At 38.9% G+C, this 20,253-nt stretch overlaps 1 protein-coding gene across 2 annotated transcripts in view; it reads left to right on the top strand.

Moving 5' to 3' along the window:
• Positions 1–3,719: 3,719 nt before the first annotated feature.
• myo1g (myosin IG) overlaps positions 3,720–20,253 on the top strand; it is a 47,213-nt gene continuing 30,679 nt past the window's right edge. The window contains exons 1-14 of one of the 2 annotated variants that reach the window (XM_031295798.2): positions 3,720–3,976; positions 7,848–8,056; positions 9,084–9,177; positions 9,405–9,570; positions 11,208–11,261; positions 11,425–11,520; positions 11,734–11,850; positions 12,643–12,849; positions 13,089–13,234; positions 13,324–13,438; positions 13,998–14,168; positions 14,801–14,871; positions 19,162–19,236; positions 19,383–19,515. In XM_031295798.2, the coding sequence (XP_031151658.1) occupies positions 3,882–3,976; positions 7,848–8,056; positions 9,084–9,177; positions 9,405–9,570; positions 11,208–11,261; positions 11,425–11,520; positions 11,734–11,850; positions 12,643–12,849; positions 13,089–13,234; positions 13,324–13,438; positions 13,998–14,168; positions 14,801–14,871; positions 19,162–19,236; positions 19,383–19,515 (1,749 nt within the window). In that variant the 5' untranslated portion in view covers positions 3,720–3,881. The remainder of the gene's footprint in view (positions 3,977–7,847; positions 8,057–9,083; positions 9,178–9,404; positions 9,571–11,207; positions 11,262–11,424; positions 11,521–11,733; positions 11,851–12,642; positions 12,850–13,088; positions 13,235–13,323; positions 13,439–13,997; positions 14,169–14,800; positions 14,872–19,161; positions 19,237–19,382; positions 19,516–20,253) is intronic. The other variant, XM_031295799.2, reaches the window with a different exon arrangement.

Genomic DNA, 20,253 nt, shown 5'->3' with positions numbered 1-20,253 from the left:
TGAGGAGGCTCTAACAGGCAATTATATTTACAGAAAGAGATGTTTGGCTGGACACTGTTCACTTTATAAAACAGACTTTACATTAAGCATCAAAAAAAGAACAGGCTGTCAAAGACACTCTACACTAGATGCTCTACACAAGGTAGGTGTTACGTATTAATACAAATATTTCAGTTTGATGGTAAAGTCCCTTTACTCATTTTCCAATCAATGCTTGTATCAGGTATAATTAAAGAGACCATTTAAACAGGGCTGCAACGGTGACTATATGACTCAGAGGCCTTTCTTTTAACAGTAATACCTAAAACAAATCAGTCTGATGAGAAATTTCTCCACCACAGAGCTCAGTGCTGTGGGTTTCCCCTGTTAGTGTTTGTCTGTTGCCATGGTATCTCAGAAACTTAACATGAAATCTGTCTGACAATAAATGATTTGGACTGGAGGTTTTCACCGTTACATGTTCTTTTAGCCAAAACCAGGAAACGTAAAGATAGTCTATTTGGAGGGTTAATCAACCAATTAAAGGTTAAGTTCACCCAAATTACTAACAATTAAAATTTGTGGATTGGTAAAACAATCCTAACTCAAAGGTCCAAGCTTTTCCTAGAGCATTAACTGCATCATTGGATTGAGTTTGCTCAGTTGTCACATAGAGGGATCTGTTGACATGCAAGCTCAGTTCGTACGTCTTGTCCATGTTTACTTAAAAGTTGAGCATCAATGCTCACTTTTGACCTTGGAAATAGTATGACCAGTGCCTTTAAGTAAAGGTCTACTTCCCAGCTTTTCCGGAGCATTCAATTGTTTCTAGGCTGTTCGAAAGCCCTGGACAAAGCTGGCAAGTGGACCTTGAGTTGGGATTGTTTTGTCCAGCATTGCAAATTTACCAAAAACGTACATTTAGTTGTATCTTGCTATGCCGGATGATTTTTTGTTTAATTTGCTAAGGTTTTGAGATGTCTGTCTCTAAGATTGGAAGTAGAGGCAGCCATTTTGTTTCAAATTTGATTTGTGGTACATGCTGTCAACTGTTCTAATATGGACTATTTATTCAGTGGTGTTGCTGTAATGGCTTTTTTCAGTGATTTGAGCACCGCAAGTAAAATTCAATTCACTTCTGTTTTATTGGAATGGAGGCAGAAATTCCAGAAACATATTCCAAACTATCCACATGGCTAAATACCATTACACGTATGTGAGAAAAAGTTTTTTTTTAATGATTTTTGTTAACCAAGCCTTTACATTTTAAGTAAAAGGAGTGACATAAACAGGTAGTAGTAGTAGTAGTAGTAGTAGTATTGTCTACCTAAGTGCCTTCTTATGTTTAAACATAGATTTAACTTTTTTTAGGTTTTCATTATGGTCATCCTTATCACAGATTATTCATGAATCAGACAATAAAGGCATGGACCTTGGTTGTCATGGGAAAAAAAAATTCCATCTGAGTCATGAGCTGAGCTGTGTCACTCAGCCTGTTTGGAAAGATTAACACACTGCTGAAACATGTTGTGTTGGAGAACTGCCAGCAGCTGAAAATGAGGGACAAAAGGTCAAACTCATCACTTTAGAGCATCCTGTCCTTCACACAATGCTGAGATGTAAACAGATTAAAGCTGGAAATCAGGAATCACTTTGTAGATTTGATTAAGGTTTTTCAGTGCAGTTCAAATATTTGTACCCAACACCTCTAATACAGATGCAGAGAAAAAGTTGGACTCTGGAGCTTAAACTGACCACAAGTTGATCCATGGGACTGAATGAGCTTGATGGGGGAAGCATTAAGCTTTTATTATGTTTGTGTTTTTCATACCACTGTAGTTTAACAACTGTGAAAGATTAGGCAAATTAGATGAAGATCAGTCAAATTAAGAGGACATGACAGAAAATGTTGAGTGGGTAGGTTTAGGCCTGCGGTAGCATGAACAACAACAACAACACAGGAAACATGGGGGTAGTTGATTTTTGTTATCAAATTCAATTTATTGTTATTTATAGTGAATTATCACCATGGACCATGGTCTCAGAACACTTCACAACAACAATTTAGCACATGTAAAAGACAAAGTTAACTGTTAAATATAAAATCAACAACACAAAAAGGAATATAATTGGAGCAACACATGTTAAGTTAATAAAACAACGAAGGATAATGCATAACAACATAAACAATAAAGCTGGAGACTTATTATTATTATTATTACTACATTGTATATATATTGTATATTTATATATTTGTTAGTAATAATTCTCTGTCTTCATTTCCTCTGTTTAACTAAAGATATGAACGCACTTCCAATAAAGGTTGAAGACAGCATGTTGGCCTTTGAGGTGTTTACTGGAAGTAATTGTGAAACTGTGAAAACAGTATTGGAAAACAATCCAATGATAGTGATTACAAAGCAGAAAGAGATGATACCATAAACAATAGTTATGCAGTGTTCAGGATTCAGACTGTAATTACAAGCTGCTGAGTCAGAAAACCTGTTTACCTCAGCCTCTGAGTTGTAATTGTGACTCTGGGATATCACGAATTTCTGACAGCTATATAACAAACTTGTTGAAAAAAAAAACTACAAAAGTGGCAACAAACCTTTGGTGAAATGCACATTTAAATAAAATAAAATATTGCCACTAATCATATTGATTCAGCAATTTGTATATGTGAAACGTGTTTAACAACGTAAATTATGTAACAAATAGAGGTTTTCCTTTTCTTACAATTCTCCCAGTTAAATAATCACCTAGTAGTAGCCTATCTTTTTATTGAAGATTTTGAAAATGTGAATTAAAGTTGTCAGGGCATAAAACCAATGATCTGTAGATCTTTACGAATCAAGACTCAATAGTCTGACAATGGCATAGCCGTCAGTGCTGACAAAACAACCTGTTTAAATTGAAAATTGAATCAAATCGTGACCTTAAAATTGAAAGTCAAATCAAATCGTGGATTTGGAGAATCTTAACTACGTAATCACAGGACAGCATAATTTAGCGTCTTCTTATATCCTACCCCAGTAATTGTCTCGACTCAGATACATGTCAGGGACTTCACAATTGAACAGTGTTCCTCAGGTGGTTAAAAAAAAAAGTTCTTAAAAAAGGTTTTTCATTTCAAGAAAAAGGTCAAGTTGTGTGAAAAGGGGTGTCTCTGCGTTAGTCAGCATTCCCGGACACACTCTGAACTTAATCACACACCTACACACTTTATTCGCATTTGTATTACATGACAAAGAGTTCTGCTAAACCTTTTGGCTCCAGCATAAAAAAAAAAAAAAAAAATAGTTTCTCACATTGCAGCTTGGCTCTGGTGGGAGTTGGGAACCTCTGTTTTTGAGAAAACCCTAGGGGACACGTTGTAGGCCTACTGCCATTGCAAAGTTAAGAAAGGAAATGCCACGATCCTTCCCAGGAGATAAAGGCCATTTTCCACCCCGAAAATTGCCTGGCAGTACACGTCAGATGTGGGTTCCTGTTTGTTTGGAGAAAAGATATACTAAATACACCCAAAAGCAAGAGTGTAAAGCCTTGAAAGTCACAGTTGTTTAGAAATGTCTTGTGGTAGGAAGAGAGAGATGGAGGAGGATGCAGAAGTGGTATGAGCTCTTAAAGATAGCCTCCTGCTATTTATATTTGTGCATGAGGGCATGGGCTGACTGACAGGATGACGTGCTGTTGCTTGTAGACCACAGCTCTTTTTGACTTGACTAAGCACACCCTCAAATCCACCAGAGCTCACCACGCCTACAGCACACACACAATCTACACTACCGGGCCCCAGAAGTCGACCATACTTCTCTTTCTTCCTTCCTTGATCTGCTTTCTGTTCCTCAGCGTCTTGTTCGTTTTTAATTTTTTAGTGTGTTTGGTGAATTCAGACAGGGATGGCAGAGCTGGAGGGCCTGGAGTTTGGGAAGTCAGACTTTGTACTGCTGGATGAGGTGACGATGGAGCAGTTTATGGAGAATCTGAAGTTGAGGTAAGGGGCCTGAGATACTGTTAGAGAGGAGGAAGGGAGGGGAAGCAGCTGTGTGTCAGAGATGCAAAAGGTAACGCTTCATACATACGCCTATGTGAGGGAAAACTGCATGTTTCTTTAAGTTTTTAATATGTGTGTTAAAATGAGTGTAAAATAAGTAAGATTAAGGTGTACACTGTTATAGGCTACTTAACTGTCTCAGACATCCAAAAAACTTACAAGATTTTCTGAGTGGACATACCTAAAGATGAAACATAAAGGGGAACTTTGTCACCTTTCCCGCTCAGCCTCGGGGTTCAGATATAAGCTTGTGGTTGATGTGATCATCACCACAGTACATACTGACTGTCATGTGAAGCAAATAAAGCACATGGGACGTTACCAAAAAGAACAGTTAGTCTCACCAAACCAGTTGAAGTAAAATAAGTAAATGTTTTGTCTTGTGACCTTTTACTCTTTCTCGGTGTAAAGCTTTGGGGATTTTACACTTGTCTCTTGTCTCAGAGTCCAGACAGTGTCCATTCTCACTTCCCTGTGTCTTTCACAGGGGCGTCATGTCCTCAGTTCAAACTGTGAGAACTCACACAATTTTGCACGGCAGTCATCAGCACAGGCAGACAAAGTCCAAAATGTCAAACAATATCAAATAAGCTCTGGAGAAACAATTCACACTCTCTCAGTTGACGTGTGCACAGCAGGTGGCTCTAAATTCACATTTTTCACATAGTTACCTATAGTTACTCTGCTTGTTGTAAAATACTGTATGTAGCTGAGTTTCATTACACAGCTTGATCAGACTTGTCTGGTGGCAAAGCAGAAGCAGGAACTAAAGTTGTGCTGATTGTGTCTACTTTAATGATTTGCTTAAGTTCAGGTGTTTACATTTCTATTTTTGTATTGTATTTGCATTGTCCTTGACTTGTTAGTAATAGGCTGGTAAGCAGGATATCTCTTAAAACAGATTTCCATGAAGGTTGTTGGCCAGAGAGGCCTTGGTGGTGATCCTCCACCACCACCATTACACATTTAGTTGCCATAGCTGTGAAAAGGTCAAGACTAGATTTTATCTTTATCTTTATTTTATTTCAAACAAAAAATAACAATAAAATAAAACACAATAAGTGTGTAGTAACACACAATTAGGAAAAACAATATCTGTGAAGTGTTACAAATAACATGTTCAATCTGTCCGAAAAGGAGCGGGATGAAGCCGAAGCTTGTTATTTTTCACACCCCTCATTCAACTGTAAATAGTTCCTGTATATATCACATTTTTTGCATAGCAAGATAACAAATATACACAAAAAACATATATAATTTTAAACACATACCAAACATTGATAGGAAAAGTGAACATGTTTTTATTAACAAGACATCAGTTGTAGTGGTTGATATGACCCCTTTATTAGCAAATTGATAAAATGGCAATAATATAATTTTTTTGTTCCTTCTAGCGCTATCAAATGCAGATGAACTCAGCCACCTGTTACTTGATTGGTCAGTTTATTACCAGGAAGGAGGCTAGGGTGACTTCTCTATAATTTTTTTTGGCAACAAACCCAACTCATTCTCAAAGGAAACCTAAAATTTGCTGCTCCAGTGCTGGAGCAATAGTCCTGCTTTTATGGGGATGATTTTAATAATTTGTGGAAAAAAATAAATATACAACCTTCTCAGTCAGGCAGCCATAATTATCTATAGCTGTGTCTCAGTTCAGTGGCCGGATCCTCCAGGATTCTGCCCAGGCAGTAAACCTGAACTCCAGGCTCAAACAGCTTTTGCTTTCCAAATGACAAAGTCAAAGTCTCCCAGACCAAAACTATAGTTGGTTTTAGGTTCTTCTAGTCAGCTGGCTCAAACAAACAAAACATCCCAAGTCTATAAATGAGGACAGTGGTCTGGTCTTACTGTAAATGGCCAACTACATGTAAATACCACTTGAAAATTGGGAGAAGTTTACTATTAAAGTTGAGACATTTCCATTGGTGGACAAAGTATTCAGTACTATTTCACTTTAATAAAAAGTTAAAATGGGGTTTCAAATTTCCAAAAGTAAAATACAGAGGTGATATAAAAGTGATGTTTAAGTACTCATTATGAAAAATGGCTCCCTAGAGAGTGGTATTTCTAAGTCAACATGTAAACGCCAACTACTTTACATATTGTTCGTTTAGTTTGAACAACACCATTCGTCTCATTTCATGACTTTATCATGTGTACACTCTTTATCTGCAAAGTAAGTCATTTGATGGAGTAAAAAGTATCATGTTTCCTTCTGAAATGTAGTGCAGTAAATGTATTAAGTTGCACAAAATGACTATATTTAATAATAATAATGATAGTATAAAGCAGTTAAAAGTTGTACTTAAAGGAACACGCCGACTTATTGGGACTTTAGCTTATTCACCGTATCCCACAGAGTTAGATAAGTCCATACATACCCTCCTCATCTCCGTGTGTGTCGTAACTCTGTCTGATGCACCCATTGCTAGCCTAGTTTAGCATAGATCCTGGAGGTAACCGGCTCCATCTAGCCTACTGCTCCCAATAAGTGACAAAATAACGCCAACATGTTCCTATTTACATGTTGTCATTTGTATAGTCAAAGCGTGTACAAATAACAAGGTCACATGAGACACAGCCATCTTCTAACCGTATACATACTGGGAACTATATTCTCAGAAGGCGAAGCACTGCTACTTGGGTGGAGTGATTAGCGCAACACCTGAAAAGCACCGTTGTTACTCTCTGCTCCTCACCATGGGGCTTCGTGTGCTGCGAGCAAATCACTCCGCCCAAGTAGCAGAAGTAGCAGTGCTTCGCCTTCTGAGAATATAGTTCCCAGTATGTATACGGTTAGAAGATGGCTGTGTCTCATGTGACCTTGTTATTTGTACACACTGTGACTATACAAATCACAACATGTAAATAGGAAAATATTATGGTTATTTTGTCACTTATTGGGAGCAGTAGGCTAGATGGAGCCAGTTACCTCCAGGATCTGGGCTAAGCTAGGCTAGCGGTGGGTGCATCAGACAGAGTCCCAATAAGTTGCCATGTTCCTTTAAGTAAAGTAATTAACTGTAGCCTTCTAAGTTTCATTCCTCTTGGGCATTTAATAAGTAATTACGTATAGGTTTATGCCTGGCTTTTATTATCTATATTGTTAATCCAGTTCTATTGACATATTAACAGTGACCTACTCATATTTCCCAACTTTGCTGGCTGACCAGAACCAAATGAATGATCCAGTAAACAGCTAACCAGTATACTAGTTGTGTCCTCCAAATTTGGGAATAAGGAGGCCATGTTTCAGCCTTGTCCCAACCTTGTCCCGTTATGATCAATTGAGTCTACAAATGTGAACCTCAGAGGATCAGCCCCTGAATTGGTGATACAGCTTACATGTCCAGTCCCAGACCCCCTAACAAAAAAGTTAAACAGTATTTAATTTTCCTCCATTAACTCTTGTGACACTCAATTTTACCTCTCGCAGCTCAACAAACCCACATGAGGTTACTCAAGGCTGTGAACGCCCTTTGAACCACCAAGTTTCATTTCCTGCTCTCAGTGCACACTTGTGTCATTTCCTGTCAGGAAGTTACATAGGACATAAAGGTCTATGGAACTTAAAACTCAAGGGTTTTTTCATGGGTGGTGTGAAAACGTCATAGTGCAAAATGCCTCTTTTTCCCCTTAAATGAATGATTGAATTAATAAAATACTTGAATATATAAAATCCTACATATATGTAGTATGTACACACACCATATTTATTGTTAATGCATCAATCTATATGATACTTGTGCATGTGACCTTTGTGAAATATGCCATCAGTATGTAGCCTATGTATTTTCTTTTCTTTGGACAGATTTGAGAAGGGCCGTATCTACACCTACATTGGAGAAGTAGTCGTCTCTGTTAATCCGTACAGACAGATGGACATTTACGGCAAAGATACCGTTGATGCGTACAGGGGCCGGGAGCTGTACGAAAACCCTCCTCACTTGTACGCAGTGTCTGATGCGGCCTATAAGGCCATGAAGAGACGGGCCAAAGATACCTGCATCGTCATATCAGGTCTGTCTCTTTCCCACTCTTAAGCTTCACCTAATAAGCCACAGGCCTGTGTAAACTCTCTGCTGTTTTAATTAGGCTACACTTCCCACACTATACATTTACAACACACTTGATTCTCTTGTTTGTGGAATGATTCCATGTAGCATTATGTTTACTTTGATGCATTAATCCTTTGAAATTGGTGCTGATTACACACGTGGAAACAAAACTGCTAGATGGATAAAAGAAAATGGAGAGACAACTTTGCTATTCTTTGATCTATACCTCTGTTAATCATCAGGTTTGGCCTGTGTGTGGCACCAGATGAAAAGCTTTGTTGTCATCTATAGACTTGGCTCAGCAGCCATCTGTCTAGGGCTGCATCCAAAGTTTATCTCTTAAATGATCAATTTACACATTTTCTTGATTAGTCGATTATTGTTTGGTCTATAAAATATCAGAACATTGTGAGAAATACCTTGTGCCCAAGGTGACATCTTTAAATATCTTGTTTTGTCTGTTAAAAATAAAAGATATTAAGTGCACCATCATAGCAGACAAAAAATAATCAAATACTCACATTTTTGAAAGAAGCTTAGAAGTACTTAAACCTCCATTAACCCCCTGTCTGAGGATCTGAGGCTTGCAGAATGAGTACATCTTTTACCCTTTATATAGATCTTTTAAAAGAAAGAACCTGCACAGGTTCCCCATCTCACTGATATCACTGATGCTTGGTAGATGGGTTCCAATGATGTTCTGGGCGGTTTTAATTACTCGCTGCAGCGCCCTCCTGTCCTGGGCTGTGCACATCCCATGCAAGTTTGTAATGTTTTAGTCAGGATACTTTCTATTGCTCCTCTGTAAAAGTTACCAAGAACTTGGCAGGGGATTATTTATTTATTTATTTTTTTTTTTTTACATTTTCTTAAGAAACACACACAGCAGTTTCTAAGTAAAGAGTCATTGCGTAAATACATATTATGTTATGCAGCTATACTGATTTGTTCATCAGTGTTGTGAAACCTGTATGTGTTTTGTATTTCAGGTGAAAGTGGGGCAGGAAAAACAGAAGCTAGTAAATACATCATGCAGTACATTGCGGCCATCACGAACCCAGGCCAGAGGGCCGAGGTTGAGAGGTGAGCGTTGTTTTAGAACTATAAACTTATTAAGGCAGTACTCTAAACCGGAATGTAGATTCAGATGACTTTTATCCTCAATCCAACACAAATAAATAATTGGATCTTGAGAATATGATGTTACCATAAATCATCTTAATTTCTTCTTGTCCTCCGACTCCATTTTCACCTCCCTGATGGCTCGTTCACATGTTTCCATCAACGGTTACCACGATGTGATCAATCAGTGTGAAGAATGTCCTGCTCAAATCCAACTGTGTGCTGGAGGCCTTTGGGAACGCCAAGACAAATCGCAACGACAACTCTAGCCGCTTCGGCAAGTACATGGACATCAACTTCAACTTCAATGGGGAACCTACCGGAGGACACATCAACAACTACCTGCTGGAGAAGGTGAGGGGGTGGGTAGGTGGGCAGGATGATGGAGGAGCTTTGAATGCAGACAGGGGACCTTAACGGGTCCAAGGAACACAGAGGACAGAAAGAGCCCACCTCTAAAGGAAAGTACAGAAAAGTTCTGCTCATTTAGTTTTTAAATTATGTCTTCTCTCCTGAACATGAATGTTTCATGAGGTGAAGACAAAGAGGTGTGAGGGAACATCCATGAATAGATGGATCTGTGAAGCTGATGTGCTGCTGCGTGTTAATGACTGGCTCACCTGGGGCTACTTGATGCTGCTGTATTTATCCGCTCTGTTAAAGAACCGTCTGGCACTCAGAGCTGGTGTGAATGATGGTGCCATGATTAATTTTCAGAGGGCAGGAATAACCACACTGTTATTAAACTGTCCTGCTTCTGCATCAGCAGTCAACATGGTGCTACTGTGGTGGTCACTGGTAATCTGTTTGGTTTTGAGTGTTTGACTTGAAGAAAAAACCCAAACTATTATACTTAAACACTGTTGGAAAATTGTCTTACTGGGTGATCCATTCTTGAGTGCATAATGTGACTTTTAGACATTTTTAGTGCAGCTATAGTGGAGATCATTCAGCTGTCTGAAACACCAGCACTAGATCTAAGGGTTTGGTGTCAAAATCTAAGAGCAAAGACCATCTTTTTTTTTTTTTTTTTAAGATTCTTTTTTGGACATTTTAAGCCTTTATTTTTATAGATCAGCTGAAGAAATGAAAGGGGAGAGAGAGAGGGATGACATGCAGCAAAGGGCCACGGGTCGGAATCAAACCCACGGCCGCACGGATAAATGCTGCTTACTTGTTTTATTTAGCTTAAAGTGCTCATATTATGCTAATTTTCAGGTTCATAATTGTATTTAGAGGTTGTACCAGGATAGGCTTACATGGTATAAGTTTCAAAAAACACTATTATTTTGTTGTCACATGTCACATTGCTGCAGCTCCTCTTTTCACCCTGTGTGTTGAGCTCTCTGTTTTAGCTACAGAGTGAGACCTCTCACTTCTGTTCCATCTTTGTTAGGAGTCGCACATGCGCAGTACCTAGGTAAGGACTACTAGCCAGTCAGAAGCAGAGTATGAGGGCGTGCCATGCTAGCAGCTAGGCGAGCATTATAACGTGTGTTACAAAGTGACGCACATTTGTCACGGAAGTAAAGGCTGGACTACAACAGAGCTGTTTGGAGCAGTTTGTGAACAATGTTTTCTGTTGGAGATGGTAAGTCCCTTTGGGGTAGACTTTGGGCTTTTTCACTTTGTAAACCGATTACATGCACAAAAAAGATATATAACACAATAAAGGAAAGGGGAAAAGCCAAAAAGCATAATATGAGCACTTTAGTATAAATTCTGTTTCAGTTAATAAATGATTTGCGCTACCTTTAGATGTAACCCAGAGAGGTTTGATACAAGCTAGCACACTTCTTGGTGTAGTTGAAAGCAATTTAGAGGAAAAACTAAAGTAAGAACAGACAATGCAGGAACTCATACAACAAACAACACTTTACTTTAAAAAACTCATGGAACGCATCGTTCATCATAGAATAATTGTATAACAGGGTAAGAGTCTCTGAGGATGGATGTTTGGTTTGCTACCATAATCTGTTCTCCTGTTCAAGTCCAGGGTGGTCCAGCAGCAAGACGGGGAGAGGAACTTCCACTCATTCTACCAGGTAAACTTTTATCTATGCTGCTGCTAAACATTAACACTAATGATGCTCAAGTATTACTCCCTGAACTCACATTGAGACTTAAAAAAATATTGTGGATTACTGCTCCTTTATTGAATTTATTAAATTGGATCTAACGTTTATGGTTGATGTGTATTTATAACAGTTACTCCGTGGAGGCTCAGATGAGATGCTAGAGTCATTTCATCTGCAGAATGATCCTGCTGTTTATATTTATACCAGAGAGGGAGCTGCAACTGTTGTGAGTTCGTCACCTTTACATTTGAATTTACACTTTAATAAAATTAGTTATTTGAAAAACAGCTGTTCATATATTTTGAAACAAACTGCACAACACAAACATTTTAAATAAATGATTATACTCTCTGAAGCACCAAATCCAGGATGTCCCCTATGAACTTCAGCTCGTGGTTTTTTGGCTGAAAATAATAATCCAAATTCCTTTTTTCTTAAGACCTCCAACAATGATCGCTCGAGCCACAAAGCAGTGATGAGTGCCCTGGGAGTGATTGGCTTCTCAAACGAGGAGATTAACTCAATTTATCAGATCCTGGCCTCCATTCTTCTGTTGGTAAGATATTGCATGGTTTGTTAGAAATAGGTCAAATAATAAGTAAAATTATATTCTAGGATTAAAATTAAAAAGTATTTTCTTCACCATGGATGCAACATTAACTTTTTCATCCACCAGCCAAATGTCTAGTGAATGTTCAAATTTTAAACTTTACCATTGTTTTTTTGGCTGGTGAGTGAAGCAAATCTACCAGCCACTTGCATATTTTACCAGCATTTGGCTGGTATATGGTACTCATTTTGAACCCACCTGTTGGAGCCATTAAACGTCTTTGTTTTGTTTTGTTTATATACCATGTTGGTTATACTAATTAATCTGCAGTTTTATGTTTGAGCACTGGGTGGAGCATTGCCTTTGGGAAGGCATAAAAGTAATCAGCCACAGGTACACAGGTGTGTGGAAAAAGGGGAACGCATACAGCTTTTCACCATGTCAGTGCGTGTCATTGTGTGATTTGTTTGACAAGGAAAATGAATGGAACTAAACCAGAAAAGAAATGAAATGGACTGTATTGCTTGTGCGACGGTGAGCAGGCCGTCAGGAAAATAAATGGGTCATAGCACCGAAATGCAGACAGAAGGTGGACATTGATTATTGGCACGCAGAACACGCGTCCAAGCAAGTTCTCCCCTGGTCCCACCTCATGGCCTAATGTAGGAGTTGGTAAAAGACTCTACACCACCTGTTAGACTTTGTAACCTTGTAGACTAAACTGTGAGTCACGAGATCACCAACACAGTTGTGATAAGATTATGGCTCTATAATGAACTGTAATGGTCTGTTTTTCAGGGAAACGTGCAGTTTGAGACTGATGGTGAGAGCGTTCAGATCCTGGGACTCGAAGCTATTGACCACATCGCTGAGCTGACAGCCACAGAGGCGGACAGTGTCATCAAGAGCCTGCTGTTCCGCACTGTGGCCACCGGGGGCGGCGAGGTCATCGAGAAGGGACACACAGAGCAGGACGCCTGCTTTGGGCGAGATGCTTTCGCCAAGGTGCTGTTGCTTCACTTGTTTATTTACAAGTCAAACAGTCCAATTTAATTTGACAAAATAGTTTTATCAGGATAAGATTTATGCTTTATACAGATTAATTGTTTTACAGCTTCTCCAGGATAAGACAATTATGTTAACATCATCACTGTGGCATGCTTTCCTTTTACCTAATTTTCACAGTTGTCACATTATTTTAATCTCCGGCTCTAAACACACACTCTCTTATTTCCCCGCTCAAGGCTCTTTATGAGAGACTTTTCTGCTGGATTGTAAACCGCATCAACAGCGTCATTGAAGTTAAAGACTACAACCCAGTGCTTCATGGAAAAAACACAGTCATCGGCGTGCTGGATATCTACGGCTTTGAGATCTTTGAAAACAACAGGTTGTTGTGTTGTGAAATGTATTTTCAAAGTGGACATTTGTCATTGTTGATGCTGTTGCTAAAGTCTTTGTTCCTCTATTGTCGGCCAGTTTTGAACAGTTCTGCATCAACTACTGCAACGAGAAGCTGCAGCAGCTCTTCATCGAGCTGATCCTCAGACAGGAACAAGGTGAATACCAGAGAGAGGGCATCACCTGGCAACATGTAAGAAACACACTGAAACAACAACAAATGCAAGCAAGAGGTGCCATGTCACACAGAAAAACACATTTGTAGTTCAATCAATTAATACTCTGCTAGCTGTTCTCAATATATGGACACTTAAGACAATTGCCAGGAATAAAATGATGTATATTTCTGCCAAAAATGATTTTCTATGATCCTCACCGTTAACATTGCTGGCATTGTGTACATTTGTTTTATTGCACCTTACTGATAATCTTTATTGTTTATATTTTGTTTTAATTTGCACTCTATATATTTGCACTCTGTTCCACTTTTAAATTAAAACTGCTGCACAACAATTTCAATCTGGATAAATAAAGTTTTATCTTAAAATGAGTTTGCTAATGTGAAAAGTTGCCTATAAAAGTTATTTGTGACGATACATTTGGTGCAGATGTGACACACAAAAGCAAGTTTGTAAGTGCAAAAGCATGCACTTGAAAAAACCACACACACAGTACATGATGCACTAGCGATTTATAAACATCACTACATTTCCCTCTTACTTAACAATCTTAATCTTACTGTTCGTACACAGATTGATTACTTCAACAACCAGATCATTGTGGACCTTGTGGAGCAGCCCCACAAAGGCATCATCTCCATTTTGGACGAAGCTTGCCTCACTGTTGGTAAAGTCACTGACACGGTCTGCCTGGAGAGCATGGACACCAAACTGGCCCAGCACCCCCACTACACATCCCGCAAGGTGAGAACAGATCAGAAACATCATCTGTCAGGATTCATCTCAACTTTTCATATGGATATTCAGAAGACCTTTCTCAGGCTACGGGCTGCTGCTCAACTTGAAACTGAAATGATGTTTAAAAAGGGATCTCGGAAAATGTGGTTGTAATTTCACTTAGTTAGTGGGAAGTGGTGATAAGTTGTTGACATATCCTCCTCAGACTCTAAAAAACAAAAAATGAGGAAATCTTATTTATGCCCAAACTGGAGTTGCTTAGAAGATACAGTAGAAATGCCAAAGTGAAACATTGAATTGCTTGTTGCACTATTTTAGTATTTCTTCTCAAAAAAGGGGTGTGTTTTGATTAGATTTTTGACTTAACAAGCAAGAACAAAGAGTCTTTAAAAAACTTTAAAATGTGCTATAACACAGGTGCAGTTTTGTGTTGCAGTCAGTAGGGAGCAGAGTTTCTCCAATGTTTTGCCTTCAGAGACATCATAACATGCTTCTCAAACAGCAGGGGCTCTAAAATGCTGCCATTATTTCCTCCTCTTAAAGCTGACATATGGTACACTGTAAATGTTTGTATTATATTGAATATAATCTTTTATACTGATGGTTCTGCACTCACACTGTCTCCTTCTCTTTTCCAGCTCAGCCCCACAGACAAAACCATGGACTTTCAGAAACACTTCCGTATTCGCCACTATGCCGGAGATGTCACGTGAGTCACTCATACGTTTTCACACTTTGTCACAGTCGTCTGCTTCGGCCCAGGGGGGCGGACTGAAAAAGTGACAGGGTGTTGTGCAGAGTTCAGAAGTGTAAGCCAAATAATCCTATTAAAAGATGTCAGTTTATGATATCGGCAGCAGTGAGTAAATTCATAGAGGCGTTCCAGTGGTGTTGTTAGTGTTGTGCTTAAAGTGACAGCTTTACTGATCAGGAGTTATTGTAAATTGTGGTTAATAATCACCTCTAACTAAGTAACATATAATGTATGACAACTGGGTGCTGAAAAACTATTTAATTCAATTGTGTCTTAACTATCTTATGATCTCACATCTCAAAGTGTATTCCTAGAGGTTGAATCCCATAATATCCCATTCAGTATTTAGTACTAAATTTACATTACACACACGACAAAAGATCAATCATACACTAAATTGTAACCACAATATTGACCAAGTGTGTGTTGCTGTTTACGTTGTTCTATACAAATAAGAAATGTAGTTACCGAACATTGACCACCTATTCCAATAAGTGTAAACATGCATACATTTGCATTGTAAACTACATATATACTGTACAATCCATTCATCTGAAACCACATGAAGAAAACTCCTCAAGCGTATACATAAAGTGCATTCACTAACCTGCACAGCCAGGCATACAGATACAACCATAGACATGTACAACACACGTGGCATTGTAGAGGCAGGGAGAGGAGATGCTCCCATCTGTGTTGACTGCAGAGAATTAGTGGTCACAAATGTTCCAAATGTGCTGTATGGCAGCTTTGATTTGTAACATTTTATGACTCATTTGATTTAAAGCTTTAGTGCGTAACTTTTTTTGATAATAATGAACGTCTGTTACATTCAAGCCATTGCCAAATGAGTTGCTACAAAGCTAATTAAGACTATCAGCTTCACACAACTCTCTCTGTATTTCTCAGCATGGCTGCGACTTTCGCACGCAGAAACTCGAGTGAAGATGATTACCTCTTCGGAAGAGTTCATCATGTTTTTTTAATCCTCCGTGTCCTCCTTGGCTACTAGCAACTGTGTGGAGGAGGGGTGGGGGAGAGTCGCGATCACGGAAGGCTGTATCATGTGGATGCACCGACAGAATTGTTGTCATTTCTTAGAATGGGAGACAGAAACTACGCACAATAGCTTTAATTTGATGGCCGGTGACACCTTGAAGTATTTTCCAACAGGTATCACCCATATTAAGTCATATTTTACCTGCAAGTTTTGAAAGACATGGAATAAAGTAAAGATTAAAACTGGCATGTCATTATAGAAACAATCTTATCTGAGATAGAAAATGTAAGTTCAAATGAAAGATAAGTATAGCTGATCTTCCAAAAAACAGCAGAAACATGTTTTTGTCACCTGTTAAGGCTTCAAATTTGTAGCTTAAACCATCCCTCCCCTTTTAGTCTTAATTTATAAAGATCCTTTTGGTAAACATGTTGCCTTGGTAAGATAATCACAGTCGAGACAGGTAGGAAAGATTGAAGATGTTCAGTGCCACTAGAACAGAATTATATCATAAATCAAATGTAACATTATAAAATATATATATATATATATATATATATATATGCATATTAAGGCTTTTTAGCTTTTATCCTATTCTGAAAGTACAATCATTTTTGTTTATGTTAGTGGCCGTTTGGTTTATGATTCACAGACTAGAGATCAAACGGTTTGTTTGGTTTCCTTCTCCATCACTGCTCCACTTCCTTAATGTGCTCACTGGATTTAAACGTCACAGTGGACGGATGAGGCCCCTGGCCAGCAAGTCACCCGTCGTTGCTTTGGTTTCAGAAGATCCCCACTGCTCACGTGTACTGCCCTCAATCTAGAGAAGGGAAGGAAATTAATATGTCAAGGGAACACGAAAGGAGGAGGAGGTGGGCAGGGAGGGATGGAGTCAGCTGATGAGACAATTTTGGCTCTGCGAGATGTAGCAGCAGCAGCAGTAATCAAGGAGAACTGGAGTAGGGTTTATTGAGGGCCTTTGACTCTGGGAAATCCAGGCTAACACGATGTCGAACAAACACAGTAACACAGAGCAATTTCATCCATCTTTGAAGCTAGACACAGCTCTCACAGATAATTACTGCACTGTACCTTTTTCTCCCTTGCCGCCCTCCCCTTGTCAACGTTCAGTAGTTCTTTACTTACCTTTACCTTTGTGTACCAACACAAAGTACTTAATGTAGAAAAATGATTCATGTGAGGGTTGTGATATTACAAATTATGTTATTACATTATGTTTACTGATGCAGTAATGTGTAAGCAGCATTTTACTGTTGTACTTGACTGAGATGGAGCTCTTCTGTAACTAGTTTACATTTGGCTGTAACATAGGGCTGATTATTTTTTTGATCAGTCCATTAATTGTTTAGTTTGTATAAGAAAATAGTGAGAAATACCCATCACAATTCAAAAACTCAAAGTGACAACTTTTGTTTTGTTCAACATACCCCCAAAATGATTCAGTTTACTGTAATTCAATTCAAGTCAAGCAAATCCTCACATTTGAGAAGTGGAAACCATTAAATGTTTGTCATTTCTGCATTCAAATGAGAGTTGCAGATTGATTATCTGATGATCAACTTACTGATCAATTAATCGACTATGTCTATCAGCTCCAAATTTATACACAATTGGGTATCATAATTTTAAAGCTTTCATATGTTTCATATGTAAAAAAAAATGTATGTACAAATACTTTAACTTTGATTTATTGATGGATATGTAATGTTGTACAAAATACATATATTTAAGTAATGCACTTTCCTGCCAGCGTTAAAAAGACAGGCTGGATAAGAGCATGTGACCTGCAGTGGTGATGACAGATGGCTGTCCCTGTCACTGTGTGTCCCCATCACCCTGCAGCACGTCGGGGTTGCTCCAGCTGAGCTGTCACCCTTCGTATATTGCTTCCTGGTGGTACTGCCCCCCCCCCCCCCACCATCATCATCCCCTGTCCCATCCCACCACATCTGAGTATACTCTGACTAAATATACCCTCATCCTCGCCACCCACTGGCCTCCCCCCTCCACTCTCACCACACCACCACTATCACAAGCTTTGACCTACTTCGCTCCCTCATCCTCTTTCCTCTTTTTTTCTCCTCCCTCTGCAACCCTCACCTGACTCTTTACCATCCACAATTTAATTCCCTGCAGTGTTGCAGCCCTGCACATGCAGCACTTTGAGCAGCCATGAGATATATAATTTTCACTTATTGCACAACTTTATATTGCACGAAATCTCACATGTTTGTCGCCTGGCTCTCTCAGTGTGAGCTCCCCTTAACCTTGTAAAACACAGTCCTCTCCTTGCACCAGCCTTGACCTTCATACTTTAATATACTTTCCTCTAAATCATCCTCCTGTCTCTGGAGAGCTGCTGTTTTTATCTCTGCACGTCCTCTCCTGTCCGTCCTCTCCCAGCACGGTCCTGTCCTTGTAAATGAATGTTGTGGATTGTTATTGTGTTGTTCTAACTGCTTTCTCTTCCTTTCACACTCTGTGCCTCTCCGATGAGCTTCCTGGGATTTGGTCAGGTGGTTTCGGCACCCATAAGCCAAGGGGACACATCTGTCATAGCCAGCCTCCACTTCTTTGCCTCCAGATGTGCCAGCCCAGGACACAGTCACATACAGGGCCATGCAGACAACTTGTGACATGCTGTGTGTCTGTGTTTTGTTTGTTTGTGTGTGTGTGTTTGTTAGAGAGGGAGGCATGCAGAGAGAATATGTAGAAGAAATGTGTGTGTGGAAGAGAGTGTAAACTATTGCAGTGGTGGAATTACATTTCCATTTTACTTGACTTTATACTTCTACTGCACTACATTTCAGAGGGAAATATTGTACTTTTTACTATACTACATTTATCTGACAGATGAAGTTATACTTTACAGATTAAGCTTTTGATTAAATAAATGATGAAAACAAATAATAAAATATTGTAAGCCAGAGTTTTCCAACATTTTTCACCTGTGACCTCTTTATGAGAGTGATTCCTCATCTAGACATATGGTTTCAGTTAAATAACTGTTTAAGCCCCAACAAAAAAGTAAAAGAAAATTGTAGCAGAACTTTATTTTTTCCTCTTTCCTCTCCCATTAATCATCTCTTCCTTGTAATTTTAACTTCTTTTTTCTGACACACCACTTTACTCCAAGTGCTCTTCAGCGGAGCATCCCTCCTTTTGACTAGTTTTGGCCATTTCTCAATTACTCTCACTTTCTCTGTCTACATCTATTACAGATATTCCGTCGAGGGCTTTTTGGACAAAAACAAGGACCTGCTTTTCCAAGATTTCAAGCGTCTCATGTACAACAGGTGACAAACATCATAATGCTCCTGACAGTTCTGTAACTGGGTTAAATGTATAGTGACTTTCTTGCACAACACTCCTCTGCTAACCCAGTTATGATGTCCTCTCTTTGTCTTCGCCCCCTTTTCTTGCCCCCCTTTCTCTATTGTAGTGCCGACCCAGTCCTGAAGGAGATGTGGCCAGATGGTCAGCTGAGCATCACAGAAGTCACCAAGCGACCATTGACCGCGGCCACCCTCTTCAAGAACTCCATTGTGGCCTTGGTGGATAAACTGGGCTGCAAGGTCAGTGGTTTCAGCTTTAGATTGACTTCCTGTTCCTCTCCTTTTAACCTTTAGGGGAAGTTGTGTTTGGCATTTGCAGTTTTTAGATGGATTAAAGATGCCTAATTCTGATGAATAGAAAGTAAAGCCAAGCAGCTCTACAAAGTAGAGAGAAAGAGAGCAGTAACTGTGGAGTTTTCAGGCTGGCTGGAAAAATGCATAACGAATAGAAAAGTTCACATCGAACAACATAATAAATATATAATATCATAATTTACTAACAAAAAGTGTTCTTGCGTCTCTGCTTTTGTGTCTATTAAGGTAGCTTGACCACGCTTGCTGAGATGGTAGTTCTGCTAATAGTTCTGCTGAGCTAGTTAGCTTCGCAGAAGTTTTTCTTCTTCTATCATCTCATGCCTCATTTAGTTAAGTGAAATAACTACTGTGAATAAATTGCCAGTTTAATCAAAATACATATTTTCAACTTACGGACAACTTACAGTAAATTTAGTTTTAACTTTAGTTAAAGGTATGTGACTTTCTCACAAGCTAGCTAACACTTGATCTAGCTCTCTTCCTTTAGCTGTCTAGTGAGCTACACAGTTTCTGAGATTTGCTAAACTAGCTAATTTTAACAGGAGTTTTTTCTCTCTATCATGTTTGGATTAAGTTACTGCATCATTTACTTATGTGGAATAACACATTTTATTACAGAAAAGAGCTAGGGAAAAATCAATAAGTAAATTTTAGCTTTAGGCT

This window comes from Sander lucioperca, chromosome 14, assembly GCF_008315115.2.
Source record: "Sander lucioperca isolate FBNREF2018 chromosome 14, SLUC_FBN_1.2, whole genome shotgun sequence".
NCBI classification, from domain to species: Eukaryota; Metazoa; Chordata; class Actinopteri; order Perciformes; family Percidae; genus Sander; species Sander lucioperca.
This window is presented reverse-complemented; position numbering and strand designations above follow the sequence as displayed.